Genomic DNA, 20,164 nt, shown 5'->3' on the forward strand with positions numbered 1-20,164 from the left:
ATTTGTGGGTGATATTGTGCTGGTGAATTGTACCCTGTATTTTTATATGTTGAATATATAGAAATATATTCAGGAATAGTACAAACATATATATAATTTTATTTCCGTTCCTAAGATGGTGTAGCTTTCTAAAGGACATTAACCATCACAGTGATTCAATGTCTGGATTTTAATATTGGTTAGATGCCTTTTCTGAGACTGATTAAGATAGATCCTTATGCCAGCTGATCAACATTCATTGGGCTAGCAGGGATCCCCAACCTTTTGAACCCGTGAGCAACATTCAGATGAAAAAGGAGTTGGGGAGCAACACTAGCATGAAAAATGTTCTCGGGGTGCCAAATAAGTGCTTTGATTGGCCATTTGGTAGCCCCTATGTGGATGGTCAACCTACATTGAGGCTCTGTTTGGTAGTACACATGGTTTTTATGCAACTATAACTTGCCTCCAAGCCTGGAATTCAAAAATAAGCTCCTGCTTTGAGGCCAATGGGAGCAACATTCAAGTGGTTGGAGAGCAACATGTTGCTCACAAGTTACTGGTTGGGGATCACTGGGCTAGGGTATAACATCAACAATGACTTGTATCCCATTCAAAGGGTGGGTGCAGGACCGCCATCAGAAATAGCAGGGCCCCATACGACAAAATTTCCTGGGCTCCCTGGGCTGCACCCACCGCGAGCCCCACCTACAGGTCCGCCCCCCACCACACAGTAAAAAAACAAGAAAAATATTGGTGGCTAGGGTTCACACATGTTAATAAAGAATAAAAATATATTGGTGGTCAGGACCCCCCATAAAAAACATCTGTGGCCAGGCCCCCCCCATTAAAAAAATATTGGTGGCTACGACCCCACATGAGAAAAGAAAAATTGGTGGCCAGGTCCCCCCCACATTACGAGAAAATTGGTGGCCAGGGCCCCTTAAACGTCAATGCGTTCCCGAATTCAGCAGCTCTCAGAAAGATGGGGGGCCCGGCTAATCAAGTAAGTGTGGAGTGGCAGGGCCCCCCTTACCCTCGGGGCCCCCTACAACTCTCCCCCCTGTCCTCCCCTGATGGCTGCCCTGGGTGGGTGTTATGCATTATTATGTCTTACCCAACCATCCATTCCTGGATGCTCTACCTATTGCTGTTCTTTGTATGTTCCAATCTGTGAACACCTTGCATTTTGCACTCTTGCCTTGCCTCAGTTTACTCTGCTACGTTGTGGTTCCAGACCTGCTTTACCTAATTCAGACATGTGTATACTAAGCACATAAAAATTCATAGTTAAGAAGTGAGTAACTGCACAAAAATGAAATAACAAATTAGAGGCATAGTAATAACATATTAGTAGTACAGGTACGAGACATGTTATCCAGAATTCTTAGGACCTGGGTTTTTCTGGATAATGGATCTTTCTGTATTTGGATCTTCATACCTTAAGTCTACTAAAGAATCATTTAAACATTAAATAAACCCAATAGAATTGTTTTGCGTCCAATAAGGATTAATGATATCTTAGTTGGGATCAACTACAAGGTACTGTTTTATTATTACAGAGAAAAAGGAATTCATTTTTAAAAAATGTGGATTATTTGGATACTATGGAGTCTATGGGAACGCTCCTTTTACGTATATCAGAACTTTCTGGATAATGGGTTTCTGGATAACGGATCCCATGCCTGCATTATTATTGTATTATTATTATTATTATAAGTGTCAGCTAGGGGATTTACTTCCACCTCTAGCAGTGAACCCACTAATGTATAGGAAAGAACACTTTTCCTTTAAGTAAAAGTACAATTATAAAAAACACTAAACTCAAGAAAAACCTATATTGACACCAATAGACTTAACCTGATGCAATTTCTAGATATACAAGATCATGTATCTGAACTTCCAGATGACTGCATATAAGACACAAAGCATGTTTGTTACTTCCCACATAGTCCCTTCCGCTGGCCTCCCAGTCCATGCTTTGCTCTGCTATAAGTCCAATGGCACCAAAAGAATAAAATAAAAGCAACAAGTCCTCTGCCAAGGGTGTGTTCCTAAAAGATTAGGTATTTGCTATCCCATCATCAAGGGTATGTGCCATACGCTTGAGTGAGTTTGACCTCACCAGGTTCTCATATGGAGTGTTATAACAGCCTCCTGTACAATAGAAAGAAAATAACTGGGTACTTCTAAATGTGAAATACTTATTTGACATTTAATAAAATAACAAACAAAATAACAATAGTTTTAGATGTAACGATTTGTTTTCCATGTTAGAATGGTTTCAATGTGATGAGAACAATTATTGGAACCCTTAATTGTTGTTTGCCATTTACATCAGGGATTCAACATTTTTAGGGTGTTGGAGCTCTGTGCATCTGAACCCCACAGAACAGAATGGTGTGTGCCTGCTCAGTTAACACTTTCACCTGCACTGAATCTGCAATTTGGGTAACATTCATTTTGTAAGTTTGTTAAAAATTCAAACTGATGGAAACTCTTCAATAAATTGAGTACATTGTATTTGTATTCTTGTCTATTATTTGCTGTTTTACAGTATCTAATACAATGGCTGTTTCAGTTTGATCCAATACTGAACTATTCTGTTGCGTTTGTCCTGTCGCTGTCTAATTTGCGCCATTTCTTATAAATTCTCACCCAGGGGTTATGACCAATCTATGCACTTCTTGTCCTTGTTGCATCTTTTTTTACAGACTCTCTCTTGCCTGTTCCATTGTCTCGTACCTGTTTTAGCTCTAGCCTTACCAGGTATTAAGGTGATAATGATCCAGTCCTAGATTTGTAAAGCCCAACTCCCCTTTTTATTAAATGGTAACAAGAGATAAGGTCTCAAAAATGCAGGTTGGGGCTTATTATGACCTTAATGACAGTTGGTTGATAATTCTAGTGTACAGCTATGGATTTGAAACACCATAGGCAAATGTGGCACTAAATTCTTCTATTAAATTCTGTTTTGCAGAGTCACAGCTTTGTGCCCACAAATAAAGCTCTTAAAAATGACTCTCTCGTTTTTCACTCTTGACTCAGGAAGTAATTGGATCGACCCCATTATTTGAAGGGAAGTCAATTTACGATACATTCAATGACATTAATTATTCTCTAGAGATTCTTAAATCTACTTAAACACTTTCAATTATGATTCCTTCTTCTTGGCTCCTTCTTTATGCACTAAGTATATGTAGGGCTATGCCGAGAATTGATTAAGAATAAGTCTCTGCTCTGTAGAGCTTACAATCCAGAGACGGTCACAGTTTAGTGATTTAAGCACAAAGCTACCTATTATATGATTATTATAGTTTTCATACAGAATCTAAACACATTTAAGAATGATTAAACCTGTGTTCTAAGTGGGCACTGGTATAGTAACTGGCAGGCTAAAAGTAGAAGGAAAGGCATTGTACACTTGGGGGTAGCAAGTGTACAATGCCTTTCCTTCTCCTTTAACCTCATAGTGAGATATTGTATAAACAGGACCTTGTCTGTGTTAAGTGAGGTGTCTGTGTGGCAGGAGGTCTCCTGCCTGTTTCACATTCACTTACTAGGCAGCTAGTGCCTACTGCAATCCTACATTGAAGCCACTGGTGAATGGTACACAGAACAGTGTTTTTTTAAGGAAAAGTTGTGCCTGAAATCTAAACAGGACACTCCATTAAAAAGACGAGGAAGCTCCAAACTGTGCTTATGTTGGATGCACCCCACGCTGTAATCTTTCTGATCCCTCCTCCCTCTACCCATCATTTTTAATTTCTACTTCCCTTCCACTAACTTCTTCCCCTTTATATTTAGCTATCTGCTTGGTTCAGCAGTAATCCTTATAAATGATTGCCCAATTGTCATTGTGTGGCATTTGGCACACACACATGCACTCACACACACATGCAATTATCTGCTTAAAATGCATCTCAAGCAGAATCTCTATTGTGTGCCATAATAACAGCAATTATAACTATTTACTTGTTCGTAGACAATTCACAGTTTTGCCTTTTCCTTGGGAAAAAATAGCGAGACAAAACAATGTATGTGGAAGTATTAACCCTTGTTATGTGGAACACTAGGCAAGAATTATCAGCACCCCAAGTGGACAAGGTGTCAGGAAATCTTGTGCCCATACATTAACTCATTATGCAGCTAGTTCCTGCTGAAATAAAACAGAATTGCCAAATCCTACTGCAGTCCTACATTGCAGCCATTAGTGAAGGGTGCACAGAACAGCGGCAACAAATTATTGCTTATTTATATGAAACTAGGTTTATTCATCCAACTTGTTTTTCTTTTTCCAGCTTCTACCCTTTTCTCTATAACTTTTTAATATATTGAGCACTTAGTCTGTTTTAGATGTTTAGAAGAACAAAAGTTAAATAAACGTAATTGTAGTCTGCTGCATTGAGGCATTGTAAAGAAATAAAAACAACAATACCCTTTATCAACGTGCCAAGAAAACCTATTCAAATTTTATGGTATTGCATTGCTGCATAAGAGCTGAATTTAATCGTGGCACTTCATCAAGCTCCGTGCAGTGATGCAATAATCCTGATTCTCTGTAGGCCTCAGCTCAGCTGAAATGGGGAGCAAGATTAATAGCGTCTCCATAAAATGTCCCCACACTGAGATTTTAAATAGCAGAGGGTAGAACACACGTCAGATGATTAATTATCAGGCCAAAAGGAATGACAATGACATTTAAATAAATACTTTTCATTGTGTCATTTTAGAAATACACACCCAAAACGTAAATGACTCTTAATGTAACAGGATTGCAAAATGATCTCACTGAGCAGAGAATAAATGACCCACTTAAGACACGGTTGCCTAGGAATGATTCTGTGACCTGCTTATGGACCGCATGCGATGGAGATAATTACTTGAGTATTAATCCTTGTTTGCACTAAGGATTTTGTAAACAGGCAGCTCACCCTGTGGCTTCATCAAGGAATCGTTGCATTGCTGCCAAAACCAGGTCCTGATAGAAATATTGGTAAAATTACACGATGACAGTCGTTGGAAGTTGAATTAAGCTATATTTTATCGTCAAAAGCCAAACCTTAAACTTCTGTATATCAAATTATATTTTTGCAAATAATGGTTTAGTTCATGTATACAATGGGAACATGAAATAAGGTCTCAACAATGGCAGTGGATCATTATCAACCTAATGACATGGGGTTGCAACTGCTGTTCTGTAGATCAGTGTGCTATATTGAACACAGTTCAAGAATATAGTTAATGTAATTGCTGAGAATAAATCGATTAAAGATTCAGTGATGTAGGAATGTACCCTGGTCAGTCTCTTGCAGGTATTATGCCATTAATAGTTAGCTGCGCACCATTGATATGGATTGAGGATCTCTTTTTTTATTTATAGTTACATAGTTAAATTGGGTTGAAAAAAGACAAAGTCCAGCAAGTTCAACCCCTACAAATGAAAACTCAGCATCCATACACACACCCCTCCATATCTTCACATAAATTCTATATACCCATACCTATACTAACTATAGAGTTTAGTATCACAATAGCCTTTGATATTATGTCTGTCCAAAAAATCATCCAAGCCATTCTTAAAGGCATTAACTGAATCAGCCATCACAACATTACCCAGCAGTGCATTCCAATCAACTGCTTTATTTTAGAAAGCATTAATGATCTTGGAATCATGCCAATAAATTCCCAATAAATTTTAGAATATTACTAATGTCATGTCTATTGACATCTTTTTAAAGGGGACCCTTCATCCAAAAAAATTATTCAAAATCCTATTTTATCACATTAGTCACATTATTTTTGGCCAGAATATACACCACTATTTCAGAAATTATTTTGTACATTTTGTAAAAAAAGACTAGTTTAAACAAAGTTTTGCAGTTTGGCATAAATATGGGCCCTCCTGCAAATTTAGGTTGCTGGTTACCTGCGGGCCCCCCCTACAGAGCAAGCAGACCTGGGCCCCCACACAACCGCAAGGTCTGCTTCCTCTGTAGTTATACAATTTCTTTGGAACATAAAGACATTTACCTGATATAAATTCTAAAAAAAATCATAGTTACTGGCTTTTATGAGACTCAAATAAATGCAGGCAGTGTAGTTTCTAAAAAAAATTATTTTCTTACGGTTTAGAGTTTTTGACACATAAAAGTCTACCCGCCATATGTAATAAAAGGCACTAAATTTGACCAGGAGCAGTAACCCATGGCAACCACTAAGATGTTTGCATTTAAACAGGCAGGGCTGATCCTATCTAATGTGGGGGGGGGCCCAATTGGGACCATGTTGGCAGGGCCCCTAGACAAAGTGTTTAGGAAAATAAGTGCATACAGGCACAAAATAGAAAGGAATGGGGCAGACAAGGTAAGAGAGTGAGAGGGATGAAATAGGGGCACATAATAGGGGCACACAGGGTAAGAGAGAGGAGGGAGGAAATAGGAGAGTGGACTGGGCCAATTAGTTTGGGGTAGGCTGGGCCGATTCAGCTTGGGAGCAGGCTTGGTTGGATTGGGGGCAGGCAGGGCCTATCAAGGTTGGAGGAAATCTGGGCATATCAGAGTTGGGGGTGGGCTGGACCTATGGATTTGGGGATGGGCTGGACTCTCAAAGTTGGGGGCAGGCCAGGCAGCATCATGTGCTGAGGGAAATTTTATCTGTGCTGCCCTGTGGTGCGTGGCCCCCCAGAGGTGCCGGGCCCTATTGGGCCCAATTGGTCCAATAGGCCTAAGGCCGGCCCTGTAAACAGGCGACGAGTAAATGCTCAGCAAGTAGTTAGTCAGAACGCTTTATGAATTCAGCTTTAGCTTCTGTTTTCTTGAACCAGTATACTCACAGACAGCACCAGCCACAGGATTCTTTGGTTTAAAATACCTTCATTGGAACATGGGCTCTGACCCAGATATCTGGCGTTTTAAACTAAAGACTCCTGTGGCTGGTGCTGTCTGTGAGTATACGGAGAAAATGCCACCTCCTGCTATAGAGTTATGGTTGCTATGGGTTACTGCTCCTGGGCAAACTTAGTGCCTTTTATTACATAACCCCCTAAAGCATGGAAAATGTTATGCACTGTTTATATTTTATGGACTCTACATGCCATGTAATAGGGTTATCCTATGCATATTGGTTAACACATTATTCAGAACATTCACATTTATACTGTTTTGTCTTTGCACCCAAGAACCTGTGGGAGGTAAGAGGGTTTACTTATTTACGTTCAGTTAGAAAATAAAAGCATCGGGTTGCACCTAAACACCCAAAATGCAATGTAACGAGAGCTTGAGTCCATGCAATAGTTGGGAATATGATGATTATTTGTAATAAGTAACGTGGCAGTGTTTTAAAATGAGTGGGATCTCTATTTTTAGAAATATAGGTTGTTTCATATTTAGCAAGACCATTATCACTAAAACACATAATAATAATAAATATAATAGTTTGTGTGTTCTCCCAATGTGTGGGGTTTCCTCTGAACACCTTAGTGTGGGGTCTCCTCTGAACACCTTAGTTTCCTCCCACATGCCAAAAACATAGAAGCAAGTCATGATGACATTGAGCCTAGTGAGCCTTGTCATCGTGATAGGCACCTTAAATTGTACAGGGCACTTGGGTAGGCACTGATGTGAATGATATATACTCTCTATAAAGCACTGCAGAATATGACAGCACCATATACAGTAAGTAAACTTTAATAAAATAATGATGTCATACATAGAAGTCAAGAGAGCTCCTATGCAGGTTGGAGCCATAAAAATCTGGGCTGTGGGCCACAAACTGGACAGCCCTGGATTAAAATATAGGAGTTCCTATTTCTAAAAACAGCCCAAAAAACATTTTCTTGCAGCTCAAAGTGTAAACCAAAATGCAGTGCAAAGACATCCTATTGTGTGCGATGCCACTACGAGAGGCAATATAATTATATGGGAACAGCATTACTGACAACAGAGCAACCACAGAATACTTTACCTTTATTAAATCTAGTTTGTCCTTGAAAGGAAGCCCTGCACATGAATTTTATTTATGTTAAAGACGTCTCATTACATTAAATTATAGGTGTAATTATGAAAAATGCATTGATGCTTCTCTTGAAGAATGTTTGCTGTTCTGTGGTGTGATCTCAATGCCAGTGCTATAGTTACGATCTGCAGTAGTTTATGTAGCCTGCAAGGTCTCTAACAAAGGCAGGGCATGATGTTTGCTAGCTTTTAGCAGTCCTAAATGGATAATCATCACAGCTGCCATAAAATTACTTTAGGATCCGCACTTCCATTTATACCACCTATTAAGTAATTCAGCTGCAAAGCCAGGACAGATGGAAGTTCAGCAAATGTGTGTTAGACTCAGATGTTATGCAGTTTCACAGTTTTGCTTCTATTATCTCTCTCTCCTTTCTAAAATAGTTGCATTTTTATTCTAATACTTCTAAAATGGTTTTCCTATAACTGGTCCCAACTGCATCCATAGATATTACTGTAGCCCTAGAATTTTTGACTTTTGGCGAAAATTATGTTACTAGTCTAAAGGAGTGGCCCAATGGCCTTTATTCTTTTCTATGTGGAAAAAGGTCCTCTGCAATCTATCATAACCTCTATGATAGATAGTCTTGCATTGGGTCAGATATCTGTTGGCACCCACAAAATACCTGCAAAGTAGTCAGGTTTATGGCAAAAGACCCTGGTTCCTTACACAGGTGGGAGGTCTGCAGGTACCCTACTTGGGCCAATTGAAGGCTTTCATTCCCTCCACCTCCCAAAGTTAACAGTCATTTTTTCCATCTGACCCCGTTGATCCACCTTCAGAGTGACATCCCTTCCACCCACTGGTGACATCACTTCCAGTTTAAGTAGGTCCCTGGGTTGGGTTAAAGGTTCTGGTAGTTTTGGTAGGGTTGGATAGTGGGGACAATGTGCTTTATAGTGGGTCAGTGTGTCCAGGTTGGGTTGTGAGTTAGGGGGTCCGGAATGGGCAAGGGTCTGCCCAACTGGACCGGCACAGGACTCTACTGCTAAAATATTTGTCCTAGGAGTAAAAGATAGAGCAAATTTGCATTATCTCCACCTCTGACTTTAGTTAGCTTTATCCTCCTATCAATTGCTTTAGTACCTGTCAGAGGGAGGCAGCCCCACAATTTGGGAATCTGGCCAGAAATTATAGTATGGTTGAAAGTTTGCAGCCATTAGGACTTAAAGATGCTATATCAGCTGCAAACAGGAGAATGTAATAAAATGCAAAAATGTATGCCTCTGTGTGAACAAATTTTCCTTTGCATAAATTGCAAACAAATTTACATTTCCTCCAAAGAGTAGTGTAACTTAGTGACTGTCCTGGGCCCTCACAAAGTGGCAGTAGCTGTAGGTAGAAAACAGTTTAAGAAAGATTGATTTCTCTCTTACTGTGCAGGCAACAAAGCAACACTTATACTAGCAATAGATATAATAACTTCCCTGAAGTGTTTGACTCAAAATACAGGTATAGCAGGGAAGTAAGCCGTAGGACAGCACAGTAGGGCAAAAATAAGGGCAATGGCAATGCTTATCTCCAGCTTTACGTATATGGAGCTACGTATCTAGTAGACATAGCAAGAAAAAAAAATCAGTAGGACACATTTACTGTCCAGGTGTTCAGAAGCAAACATCTATGAGCAATCTATGAGTTCTTATTGAAGTATAACTCCTGCTAGACCACCTGCTAACAGCTGAACGGTGTTAGGTTTTACTTGCTTTTTGATAATAGATGAAGGTCTTTCCTTCACTACATACAGCCCAGCCAGGGAATCTTTAGGGTAAGGGCACACCTGGCGATTCGGGGAGATTTAGTCACCTGGTGATTAATCGCCTCTTCTTTGGGGTGACTAATCTCCCCGAATTGCTTCCCCCTGTCTTCCGGCGTCTATAATAAAAAATCGCCTGTGGCATGGCACACGCGGCGCTTCGTATTCCGAAGTCGCCCAAAGTTTCCTCGTGAGGCAGTTTTATAATAATTCTTGTTACTATAGGGGGTCAAAAGATATATTTGCATAGAGGGCCAACGCTGCAGTGTGCAAGCGTTTTGGAAGGAACAAAAAATATCTGGATGTTGCAGACTTTTCATTTCGCCTGGCAAACTCCTATGTCAAAGAGTCTGAATGCCAGCACTTTTTCTTCTTGTATGGAAATGCACCATCCAGTACGCAAAGTGTTGCAGCAAAGACTGAGAGGGCGCACGGGAGTGATTACATTGGATTGAGGACACACTCTGGGAACAATTATTAGGAATGCCAACTCACTCATAATTTTTTCTTGTTTGTGTGAAATGTCACAGAGGAGCATAAACAGCTGTAAACCTTTTAGGTGCATTCTTCCCAGAATGTAAGTGCCTATCACCATATAGTCTCTACCTGTGATATGAACAGATTAATGAAGCTAAGAGTCAGGCAGTAAATTTTGACAGTATAGTAACTAAAGAGTGATCAACCTGATTAGCCTAAATATATTTTTTATTTATTTCCATGAAGTACAGGCACACAGAGAAACCAACATTTATCCAGCTAAAACCATGGCAAATTTTTTTTTCCAAAATTGAGTGTCACTTGCTTGGAAATGTTTGCAATGCCACGTGATTCATTGCCACTCTCTTCCCTGAAAATAATCTTAATGGAAACACCTTGGCAGGAGAAGAGCTGACTATGGCTACATAGTCATGTTTCAGTGGTACATATAGCCAGGAACAGCAAGGGACAGGCAGATACTGCTTGAGCAAATAGATTTACAAATATCTTAAAGGGATACTGTCATGGGAAAAAAAGTTAATAGTGCTGCTCCAGCAGAATTCTGCACTGAAATTCATTTCTCAAAAGAGCAAACATATTTTTTTTATATTTTATTTTGAAACCTGACATAGGGCTAGACAGTTTCCCAGCTGCCCCCAGTCATGTGACTTGTGCTCTGATAAACTTCAGTCACTAGTACCGCTAGTTGGAGTGATATCACCCCCCTCCCTTCCCCCCCCCCCCAGCAGCCAAACAAAAGAACAATGGGAAGGTAACCAGATAGCAGCTCCCTAACACAAGATAACAGCCGCCTGGTAGATCTAAGAACAACACTCAATAGTAAAAACCCATGTCTCACTGAGACACATTCAGTTACATTGAGAAGGAAAAACAGCAGCCTGCCAGAAAGCATTTCTCTCCTAAAGTGCAGGCACAAGTCACATGACCAGGGGCAGCTGGGAAATTGACAAAATGTCTAGCCCCATGTCAGATTTCAAAATTAAATATAAAAAAATCTGTTTACTCTTTTCAGAAATGGATTTCAGTGCAAAATTCTGCTGGAATAACACTATTAACTGATGCATTTTGAAAAAATTTTTCCCATGACAGTATCCCTTTAAAGAGACAGTACTTAGACTATCGAATGGTCGAATAGTCGAACGATTTTTAGTTCGAATCATTCGATTCGAAGTCGAAGGTCGAAGTAGCCCATTCGATGGTCGAAGTAGCCAAAAAACACTTCAAAATTCGAAGCAGCCTAACAACAGAACAATGGGAAGGTAATAAGAGAGCAGCTCCCTAACACAAAATAACAGCTGCCTAAGAACAGCACTCAATAGTAAAATCCAGGTTCCACTGAGACATCTTCAGTTACATTGAGTAGGAGAAACAACAGCCTGCCAGAAAGCAGTTCCATCCTAAATTACTGGCTCTTTCTGAAAGCACATGACCAGGCAAAATGACCTGAGATGGCTGCCTACATATCAGTATTACAACTAAAAAAATAAACTTGCTGGTTCAGGAATGAAATGTAATATTATAGAGTGAATTATTTTCAGTGTAAACAGCGTAATTTAGAAATAAAAACTACATCATAAAAGTCGTGACAGAATCCCTTTAAAAATTACAAATCAGCACTTCTGAGTGGGGTAGTAGCCTGCACAAATAGGCCCCCACAGTTTGCTAGCAGGAAATATTTCTTTATTCAGGAGGGGCTGAAAGGTACAAGGTTGAACAAGGTGACTGCATATGATTTCATCTCTTACTTGTCCCCTACCTGCCCCTTTAGTCGCCAGTGAAAGATAAACCCTGCACCAGCTACATGCTGTCGTATAAAGAGCTGAAATAATAAGCCATGTGGGCCAGATGTAAGAAATTACCTAATTAAATTGTAGAGTCACAATAAACATTTGTCTTATGAAATGTCTTCTATAAGATATTGGTGACAAGGGAAATCCATGAGAAAGGATGAAAAGAAGTTTTACCATTGAACTCCCTGTTAAAAGAAGGCAAGCGCGAGTGAAGTGATTGTTGCGTAAAATCAAGGATTAATTCAACTGCCAACTTTGGGGTCAAGGATGAATCTTTCCCAGGCTTGAGGGAGTTTGCTTTCTTTCATCTGGTTTGCTTCCCTTCATCAGCACAGAGAAGGTTTTTGCAAAGTCTGACCTTTATGAATAAAACGAACATTCCTGGTGGCAAACTTGCCTTTATTGGCATCCTTTACACTTTGATACAAATTGCTGCAAGGTAAGCTCTTGAATTCCATACTGGTTGATCTTTCCATGGAGGATTTGATAGTCTGCTTAATGGATTACTTAAATGGAAAATTACTACCAGGGTTAGCGGAGCTAGTTATCACTAACTCAGAAATGTTTAGGTTAATCAGATAAGGCAGTGAGGTTTTGCTAGTGCTGTACCTCTTTACATAACACAGTATAGATCCATAAAAACAGTCAACCATGTCAGAGGAAGCCCATTAAGTAGAAACCAATAGGGATCAATATGACTTGAGAGGAATATTTTATCAAGGTAAGTGATCAGACAGTTTCGCTATATTCTTGTTTGCCTACTCAGTCACAATTAATTAGTGCGATGGGGGAAGGGCCGGTTCCTTCTGAAAGGTGGCTTTGCAAGGGTGGAACTAACATTCACACAACAGATGCAAGTGATCTACTAGTACATTATATGTTAAGTAGCAAAGATTATGTGAAGATCTTTTTCAGACTGCTCACAGAAAAGTAATTGTCCAAATTACCTTTCCCTATCTAACTACAATGAGTAATGTTTTGATTGGTTCCTTCCTCCACTGGAGATATAACTAATTGATCTGCTTCAGACATGATTTCCATTGAACCCACCACTCTCTAATTCCCCTCTCCTATTCTTTGCCGACTGAATCAGCTACACTACAGAGCAGGGGTCCACAACCTTTATTACCTGTGAGCACCATTCAGATGTAAAAAGTTTGGTTAATAAAACAAGCATAAAAAATGTCAGTACTCCTGGTGGTTAATCACCAGACTGGGACACGGTGACTGGGTCAAAGTATTAGATAGGTCCTTGATCTGCATTGATCCTTTCACCCACAACAGCCTGCCATTCTATCTGATCAATCCTACTTCAGCAATGTAAAGAATATGACCAAATGCAACAAAACAGGCATCTAGGGGGTTATCAGAAGTATTAGTAGTCTATTATTAGTATCAGTTTACCTCCAAATTACACACCTGCCCATCTGACCAATCGTATTGCACCATTTTATGGTCTTGTAGAAGTATGAAGGAGAGCATTGTGGCAAAGGTGGGGTTTTCAAAGGTGCTCAGATTCAATCATATGCCAACTCTACAATCACATGGCTACTGAGATAGCACCATTCTGTAATACTAAAAAGGGACTCAGCAGCACATTGATACAAATTAGAAACCATATACCTAGGTTTTTTTTTTTTTAAAGGTGCTGAGCTTGGTTGATTTGGTTGGTAAAACATTCAATATTCTAGCAGTGTCTCTCAAACTGTGGGACTAGCATCACACGTTTTAACATCTGGGGAGGAGCTAAAGAAAAACATACAGTCACATGGCTACTGAGATAGCACCATTCTGTAATACTAAAAAGGGACTCAGCAGCACATTGATACAAATTAGAAACCATATACCTAGGTTTTTTTTTTTTAAAGGTGCTGAGCTTGGTTGATTTGGTTGGTAAAACATTCAATATACTAGCAGTGTCTCTCAAACTGTGGGACTAGCATCACACGATTTAACATCAGGGGAGGAGCTAAAGAAAAACATACAATTTTAAAGGTTAATGCTACTTCTACTAATAGGGAATGGCACATGGAACAGTTCAGGGCATTTTGAGGGATGAGCAATTTTCAGCAGTTGAGTAATAAATTGCTAGGAATTTCCCATAATTTTTTCCAAATGCAAATATCTGCACCCAATGGGTCAGCTGATGGTTGGTTGAAAATACAGTAGTGTTTTTAGCAGCAGTCACTTGACTCACAAGACAATCTGAAGACCCAGGCATCTCCAACTGGACTGGATGAGGGGTGTATTTTGTGATCCGCCTGCTGAGCTGGAAATTGCTTAAGTGACAAAATGTACATGTGTTCCATTGCCCCTAAAGTGACATTCACCTTTTTGTTTACAATGAAAATGAAACTTGGTGCTGAAATATGAATCCCAAAGATTTCCTTTATATTTCTAAAATAAAATGTTACATTCCTGTATTATTTGCAGACGCTTGTAACTATACTTTTAATTTTGCTAGTGACATGTTAAAGAAGCATGCAAGACATTGATGAAAAAATGCTTAAAACATTGGTTAGAAGGAGTTCTTATGGGGTATGAAGAAGGTTACCATTTTCAAATCAAAGGTACTTACCCTCCCAATAAGAACAGGCTCTGGTCCTGCATACTCCTCTATCACAAAGAACTGATTCCATACCCAGCTGCGCTTGGTCCTGAGGGGAGGACTGTGACCCGATGAAAGGAATACTGGAGGGACACCATTAACACTGAGTCCAGGAGACATCTCCCCCATAACAAGGACTGATGAGAGGCAGCCCCAGAGGAGGAGACAGAAGAGGGAGGACAGATAGATGGAAGGCATGGGGCATACAAGGACCCCACTGTTGCAGAATTTATTAGAGGTCACAATGGATTGTGACTCAAGTCACGGCTCTCGGGATCTTCCATGTGGATAAATACTGGAATAATCGATATGTAGTTTATCCCATAAATCACAAGACTTGTAAAATTCCTGAAATAAAAACACAAGTGTTAAATTTCACATTGATAAGCAGTCTGGTTCTCCGTTTCACATTTCCTCACTAAGTCTGTGTGTCACGGGTTTTTCAGATGACTATATACCAACAATATAGGATACCAGTCTGTATCTTGTTGCTTTTTATTTCTAATCTTTAACAGTCAATCTTTACAGTGTCAATTTCAGGGCTTTGTGTAATTTACAAGCTCCTTGTACATCAGTGTCTCAGTAAAGGTATTTACATCCCTAACTTCTGCTTCATCCCAAACAGTCCAAAAGTAAAGATACCAATACCCCAGTATCTATCTATCTCTCTCTCTATCGTTCTCTCTCTCTCTCTCTCTCTCTCTCTCTCTCTCTCTCTCTCTCTCTCTATCTATCATCTATCCAGGAACAGCCCTATTTATGTTCTGTTTGGGCCCTGTAGACCAAGAGTAGTCTTGCTTTTCCTTCAGTCCTGGACATAAACTGTCTGCAGTACTGTCTTTCCATGGCTCACTATATATCACCCTTTGTGTCTCTTTCTTTATATTACCACTGCTCCTCAATTGTTTCTTCCCTTTTTTTACCTTAATAAAATCACCCTTCTAGCATTTCCTCTGTCTACCTCTTGTTTTCTCTTTGCCCTGTGCTTTGTTAGTTATTTCCCCATTTGGATTCCTCTGCATACAAATTGTACCATCTGTCTCTCATCTCCAGCTCTTTGCCTTTCTCCTTCCCCCCATCTCCCTTCTCGCTCTCCACTCTCCCATCTCTCTTTGTATGCCCGTCATGTTCAACACTTTACGCTTTACTGCAATAAGAAGAGGATAAGAAATCATAGGGAGAGAAACTGTGAGAGGAATAAGACAGACAGAGGAGGGAACAAAGTGAGTGAGGGAATGTGAAATAAATAAAAAAAAGATTGTGTACGAGAATATGAAACATTAAAGAAGGACAGGGTGGGGTATGAACAAGAAAAAAACATGAACTTGGTGCAGGGGAGAAGGCAGCTTTTTAGACACAATTTGTCTGTCACTGCAGAAGTTCTCTTGCTTCCAGGGACCCACATGGCCATCTGGTGGCACATCACAATGATTATATCTCCTGCAGTATCTCATTAGAGACTTGAGGATTTGATGGAGAATGAGGAGGATCCTTACATGTATTTCTTAGACAATTGCTGTGGGTTCTCATTAGTGACTGTGAGGCCTGAGGCAAAATAGACTCTCGCATTAGGATGTCCTATTATTTATTTAAGTGGGCCCTTCCACTGGTCTTGAAGAACTATAATTCCCAACAACCTGTAGCATACTTAAGCAGTCAAGGGCAGGAGTGTACCTTCATAACATCTAAAATACAGTAGTATTAATACCATCTTGCACTGTTATACCTGCTGTCCTATGGTAATATTCCTGCTTCCAGAGGTTACTCAACTGTGTTTCTTTAAGCACTACTGTATTTCATGCACGCTCATCTTCTGTGGGGCCCAGAGCATTGACCCTATTTACATTCCTTTAAGACAACTCTGTTTCTACAACCATTGATTTTGTATGGTAAGTGCCTCACTTTGTGTACTTCCCTGTCTTATGTTTCTCTTATTCCAGTAGGTGATTATACTATTCACATTTTATTTACATTATACATATTGAAATTGTCTTTGATAAAGGTCCCCATAGACGCGACGATTCTTCTTGCCGAACGACCGATTTTAGGGAAGCCCGACCAATCCTTCGAAATTATCGTGCGGTTAGTGGTATTCGAACGATCGTACATCTTACGATTTTTCGGCCGACATCTCTCAGGAAATTGATCGGCCAGGTCAAAAAATCTTTGTCGGTCCCAGTGCAATCTATCTATGTTTGCAGGGCCAAGCAGGCAGCTCCCCTTTGTTTTCCTGGTAAATTGGTCTTTTTAGTTGATGGTAGATTCGTACGATCGTACGATCATTCTGAGAAGATCGTGGTCTCACGATCAGGATCTGATCTTTTAAAAATCTCAACATCTATGGCCAGCTTTAGGATTTGGGATTTGTCAAACAAGTGGATCTGGACCAATTTGGCCACCCCCATGCTTTGTTAAATTTGGCTGATCCAGTCATCCATTGCTATCTATGAAGACCTGTTGGACGAGGAGTGCATTGGCACATTGATACAGTCCACATCTGAGGGGATTTACAAACATGCCCCATAGATATCTGGCCCATAGGGGTGCCCCGCAGTCCCAGACACAGGCAAATAAGCTGCCAACATGGTTCTAAGGTTACAGATGAAAGATTTAACCATAAGTTACAGGTAAATGCAACTGCATTGAAATGGTGCAATTCAGTCTAGACGTATTGCAGCCACTGAACCAGTTCATTTACTATTGAATTATCATTCCTAAATTACAACAAGGCATTGAACATCTATTGCAGTAAAATTGTGTGGTAACTCAAACAGCTAGCTTGGGAGTTACAGGTAGCTGCAACATTGTTGCAACCCCCCTCCCATCAATTATCTTTGGCTGCCCTAAAAATGGAAAAATCCATATAGACCTGTTGCAGAGATAACACATAATCCCCAGATCTCTTTGTTCCATAAGTAGTTTAGTATAAAACTGCATCAGAATTGTGTTTTTACCTGTGAAGGAGCTCTAAGTACTCTTCAAAATTAATGTGATTGGTCTTTATACTACATCTGTATTGTTAATGCTGATATATAATAATGCAGGTACAGTTTATCTGAATATACCTGTAATCTAAATATTTCCATATATTTGCTTTTCATATATTTCATTTAATAGTAACGTGTATATCAAAGAGTGAACAGATAATTTCCCTCTATAATCTCTATATAATCCAATTGCCAAATACCAATGTTCTACAAATGTGTAACCTTCCAGCTGCAATAAACTACAGCTCCCAGCCTCCTCAGCCAATCAGTGCAGTGCTTAGTGGTCAGAGGACCACAAATTCAACATCCCATTTGCAGCAGAGAAGTTCTCTATTAGCCCCCCCCCATTGAAGTTCCTATTTATTCATATACCTGCTTCCTTCCACAGCTGAGACTGCACCAAATTCTGCCAATTAATCTTCTTGATTCCATCCATCCTTTGCCGATATGTTTTATTTGTAAAGACAAGCCACATGGATGCCTTGTCACGGCAACAAAATGCAGCCTTAATTTATCGATCTACACTTGCTTTAAGGAGAAGGTGCTTGCCATCTGCAGCAGCCACAGGGGAAGCATCATTATTTCCCATGGAAATACATATTTTTGTGAACTATTCCTAATTTTTAAGCCGAAACTAAACCATTATGGGAAATGGAAACCACAAATGAAATAAACTAAAAAAAAAAATCAGGTTATTTTAGTTGCAAGTAATTGATAACAAAAAAAAAAAGGTTTGTGAGGCTTTGCCCTTTTGGTTTTAAATGAATTACACCTCAGGTCTGCAGACAATATTGGCGCTTCAGTAAATGCTAATAGCAACAATAATTACTCCATACAGGCAGTCATCATTTAACCCATCCCATTGATTAGCAGAGCTATTCTACACCATTACCCATCTTATTGCTCCACATAGCACCTCCCACCACATAACACCTTCTGTTTCCCCATTTGTCGCTATAAGTCCAGCTATTACACACTACAACCTTCACATACCTGTAACTCACACTATTGTTTCAATCATCTACTGTAACTCCTGCTAGCTCCCCTCCCTCAGTCTCCTCCTGTGGCCCCGTATAGCTTACCGCTACCAACAGTAAAGCATAAGAGGCTGTATGGAATATCAAAGAGAGGAGAAATGTAATTAGAGTGGTTATAAGGCTAGACCTGCCGCTATGCATATGAACATACTGTGCAGAATTACATTCCCATACACCACTGCATCTGATTGTGTGGGCTCTTCTGGGTCAGTCTGCATATTGTCACCCACATATACAGCATAGCAGCACCCTTTTTGTTATCCAGACATACACATACACTCATTAGACTTCTTCAGCCACACAGTCTTTACAAAATTGCAAAAACCTAAACTCATCAAAAATGTCCACATACAATTGAGTCAGTCCCTCTTCTGTCCATAAGCACTTTCTCAAAGCAGATTCACTTTCTGATATGTTCACAATTTGGGCATTTGCAGACAAACAGAAGTTTTTTCAACGCACCGTGTAACTCCAGATGCCTGAGACAGACTGCTGCAGAGACAGCTCCAGATGTGAGTGAGACCTTTGCAGAGCCAACTCAGAAAGAAGGGAGATGTTTGGAAACATCAGATGCAAAGGAAATCCCTGCAGAGAGTTCTCCAAAAGGTAAGGAATAACGAGATCGCTGCAGAGACAGTTTGAAATCTGTAAGTGCCTGGTGCAGAGACCATGTGATAAAGATGAACAGACTGCAATAGAGATGGAAATAGAGTGCCCTGATGGCAAAATAAATGGTGAGACAGGAAGAGAGGACCAAAGTGAGAGAAAAGATGGGGTTGAGACACTGATGGCACAAAGTGTGAGAGAGATACTGGAAGAGAAAGGGAGACAATACAGGTTTCTGCAGAAGCTGCTCTGGTTTTAGAGCAGAGTGATGCTGAGAATACGAGTTGACATACACCCCCCCCCAAATCCTCTGCACTAGCCCTGTCCTCCCCCTCCCTTTTTCCCTCTTTTTATATCTCTCCTCCTCTTTCTTCCTCTTTCTCCTTTTCCACTAATACAGGAGGACACAAAGAACAGATAGAGACAGAGACAAAGTGACAGTGAGAAACCAGTGAGACAGGGAGTGAGATAAACAGAGTGCCCGGAACGGTCAGACAACAGCAGGACACGTATAGATACAGAGGACACAGGCAAACAGAATAAAGAGTCTATATTGATAGATAGATAGATAGATAGATAGATAGATAGATAGATAGATAGATAGATAGATAGATAGATGATAGATAGATAGATAGATAGATAGATAGATAGATAGCTGATAGATAGCTGATAGATATAAAGATAGATATATGATAGATAGATAGATAGATAGATAGATATATAGATGATAGATAGATAGATAGATAGATAGATAGATAGATAGATAGATAGATAGATAGATAGATAGATAGCTGAGTCAAGCCTCAGGAGTTATGGGTTGCCTGACATTTTTTATCTGGGCTAACTATATAATTTTGTGCCCTGGGGGGTTCCAGCATCAACCTCTGTAA

The 20,164-nt window shown here is 39.9% G+C and overlaps 1 protein-coding gene across 1 annotated transcript in view; it reads right to left on the reverse strand.

The window, feature by feature from the left end:
- cdh24.L (cadherin 24 L homeolog) overlaps positions 1 to 19,579 on the reverse strand; it is a 49,432-nt gene extending 29,853 nt beyond the window's left edge. The window contains exons 1-2 of the mRNA XM_018259511.2: positions 19,131 to 19,579; positions 14,615 to 14,992 (exon numbers count right to left, since the gene is read on the reverse strand). Of these exons, the coding sequence (XP_018115000.1) occupies positions 14,615 to 14,842 (228 nt within the window). The 5' untranslated portion in view covers positions 14,843 to 14,992; positions 19,131 to 19,579. The remainder of the gene's footprint in view (positions 1 to 14,614; positions 14,993 to 19,130) is intronic.
- Between the last annotated feature and the right edge of the window lie 585 nt (positions 19,580 to 20,164).

Source organism: Xenopus laevis, chromosome 1L, assembly GCF_017654675.1.
Source record: "Xenopus laevis strain J_2021 chromosome 1L, Xenopus_laevis_v10.1, whole genome shotgun sequence".
In the NCBI taxonomy this organism is placed as follows: Eukaryota; Metazoa; Chordata; class Amphibia; order Anura; family Pipidae; genus Xenopus; species Xenopus laevis.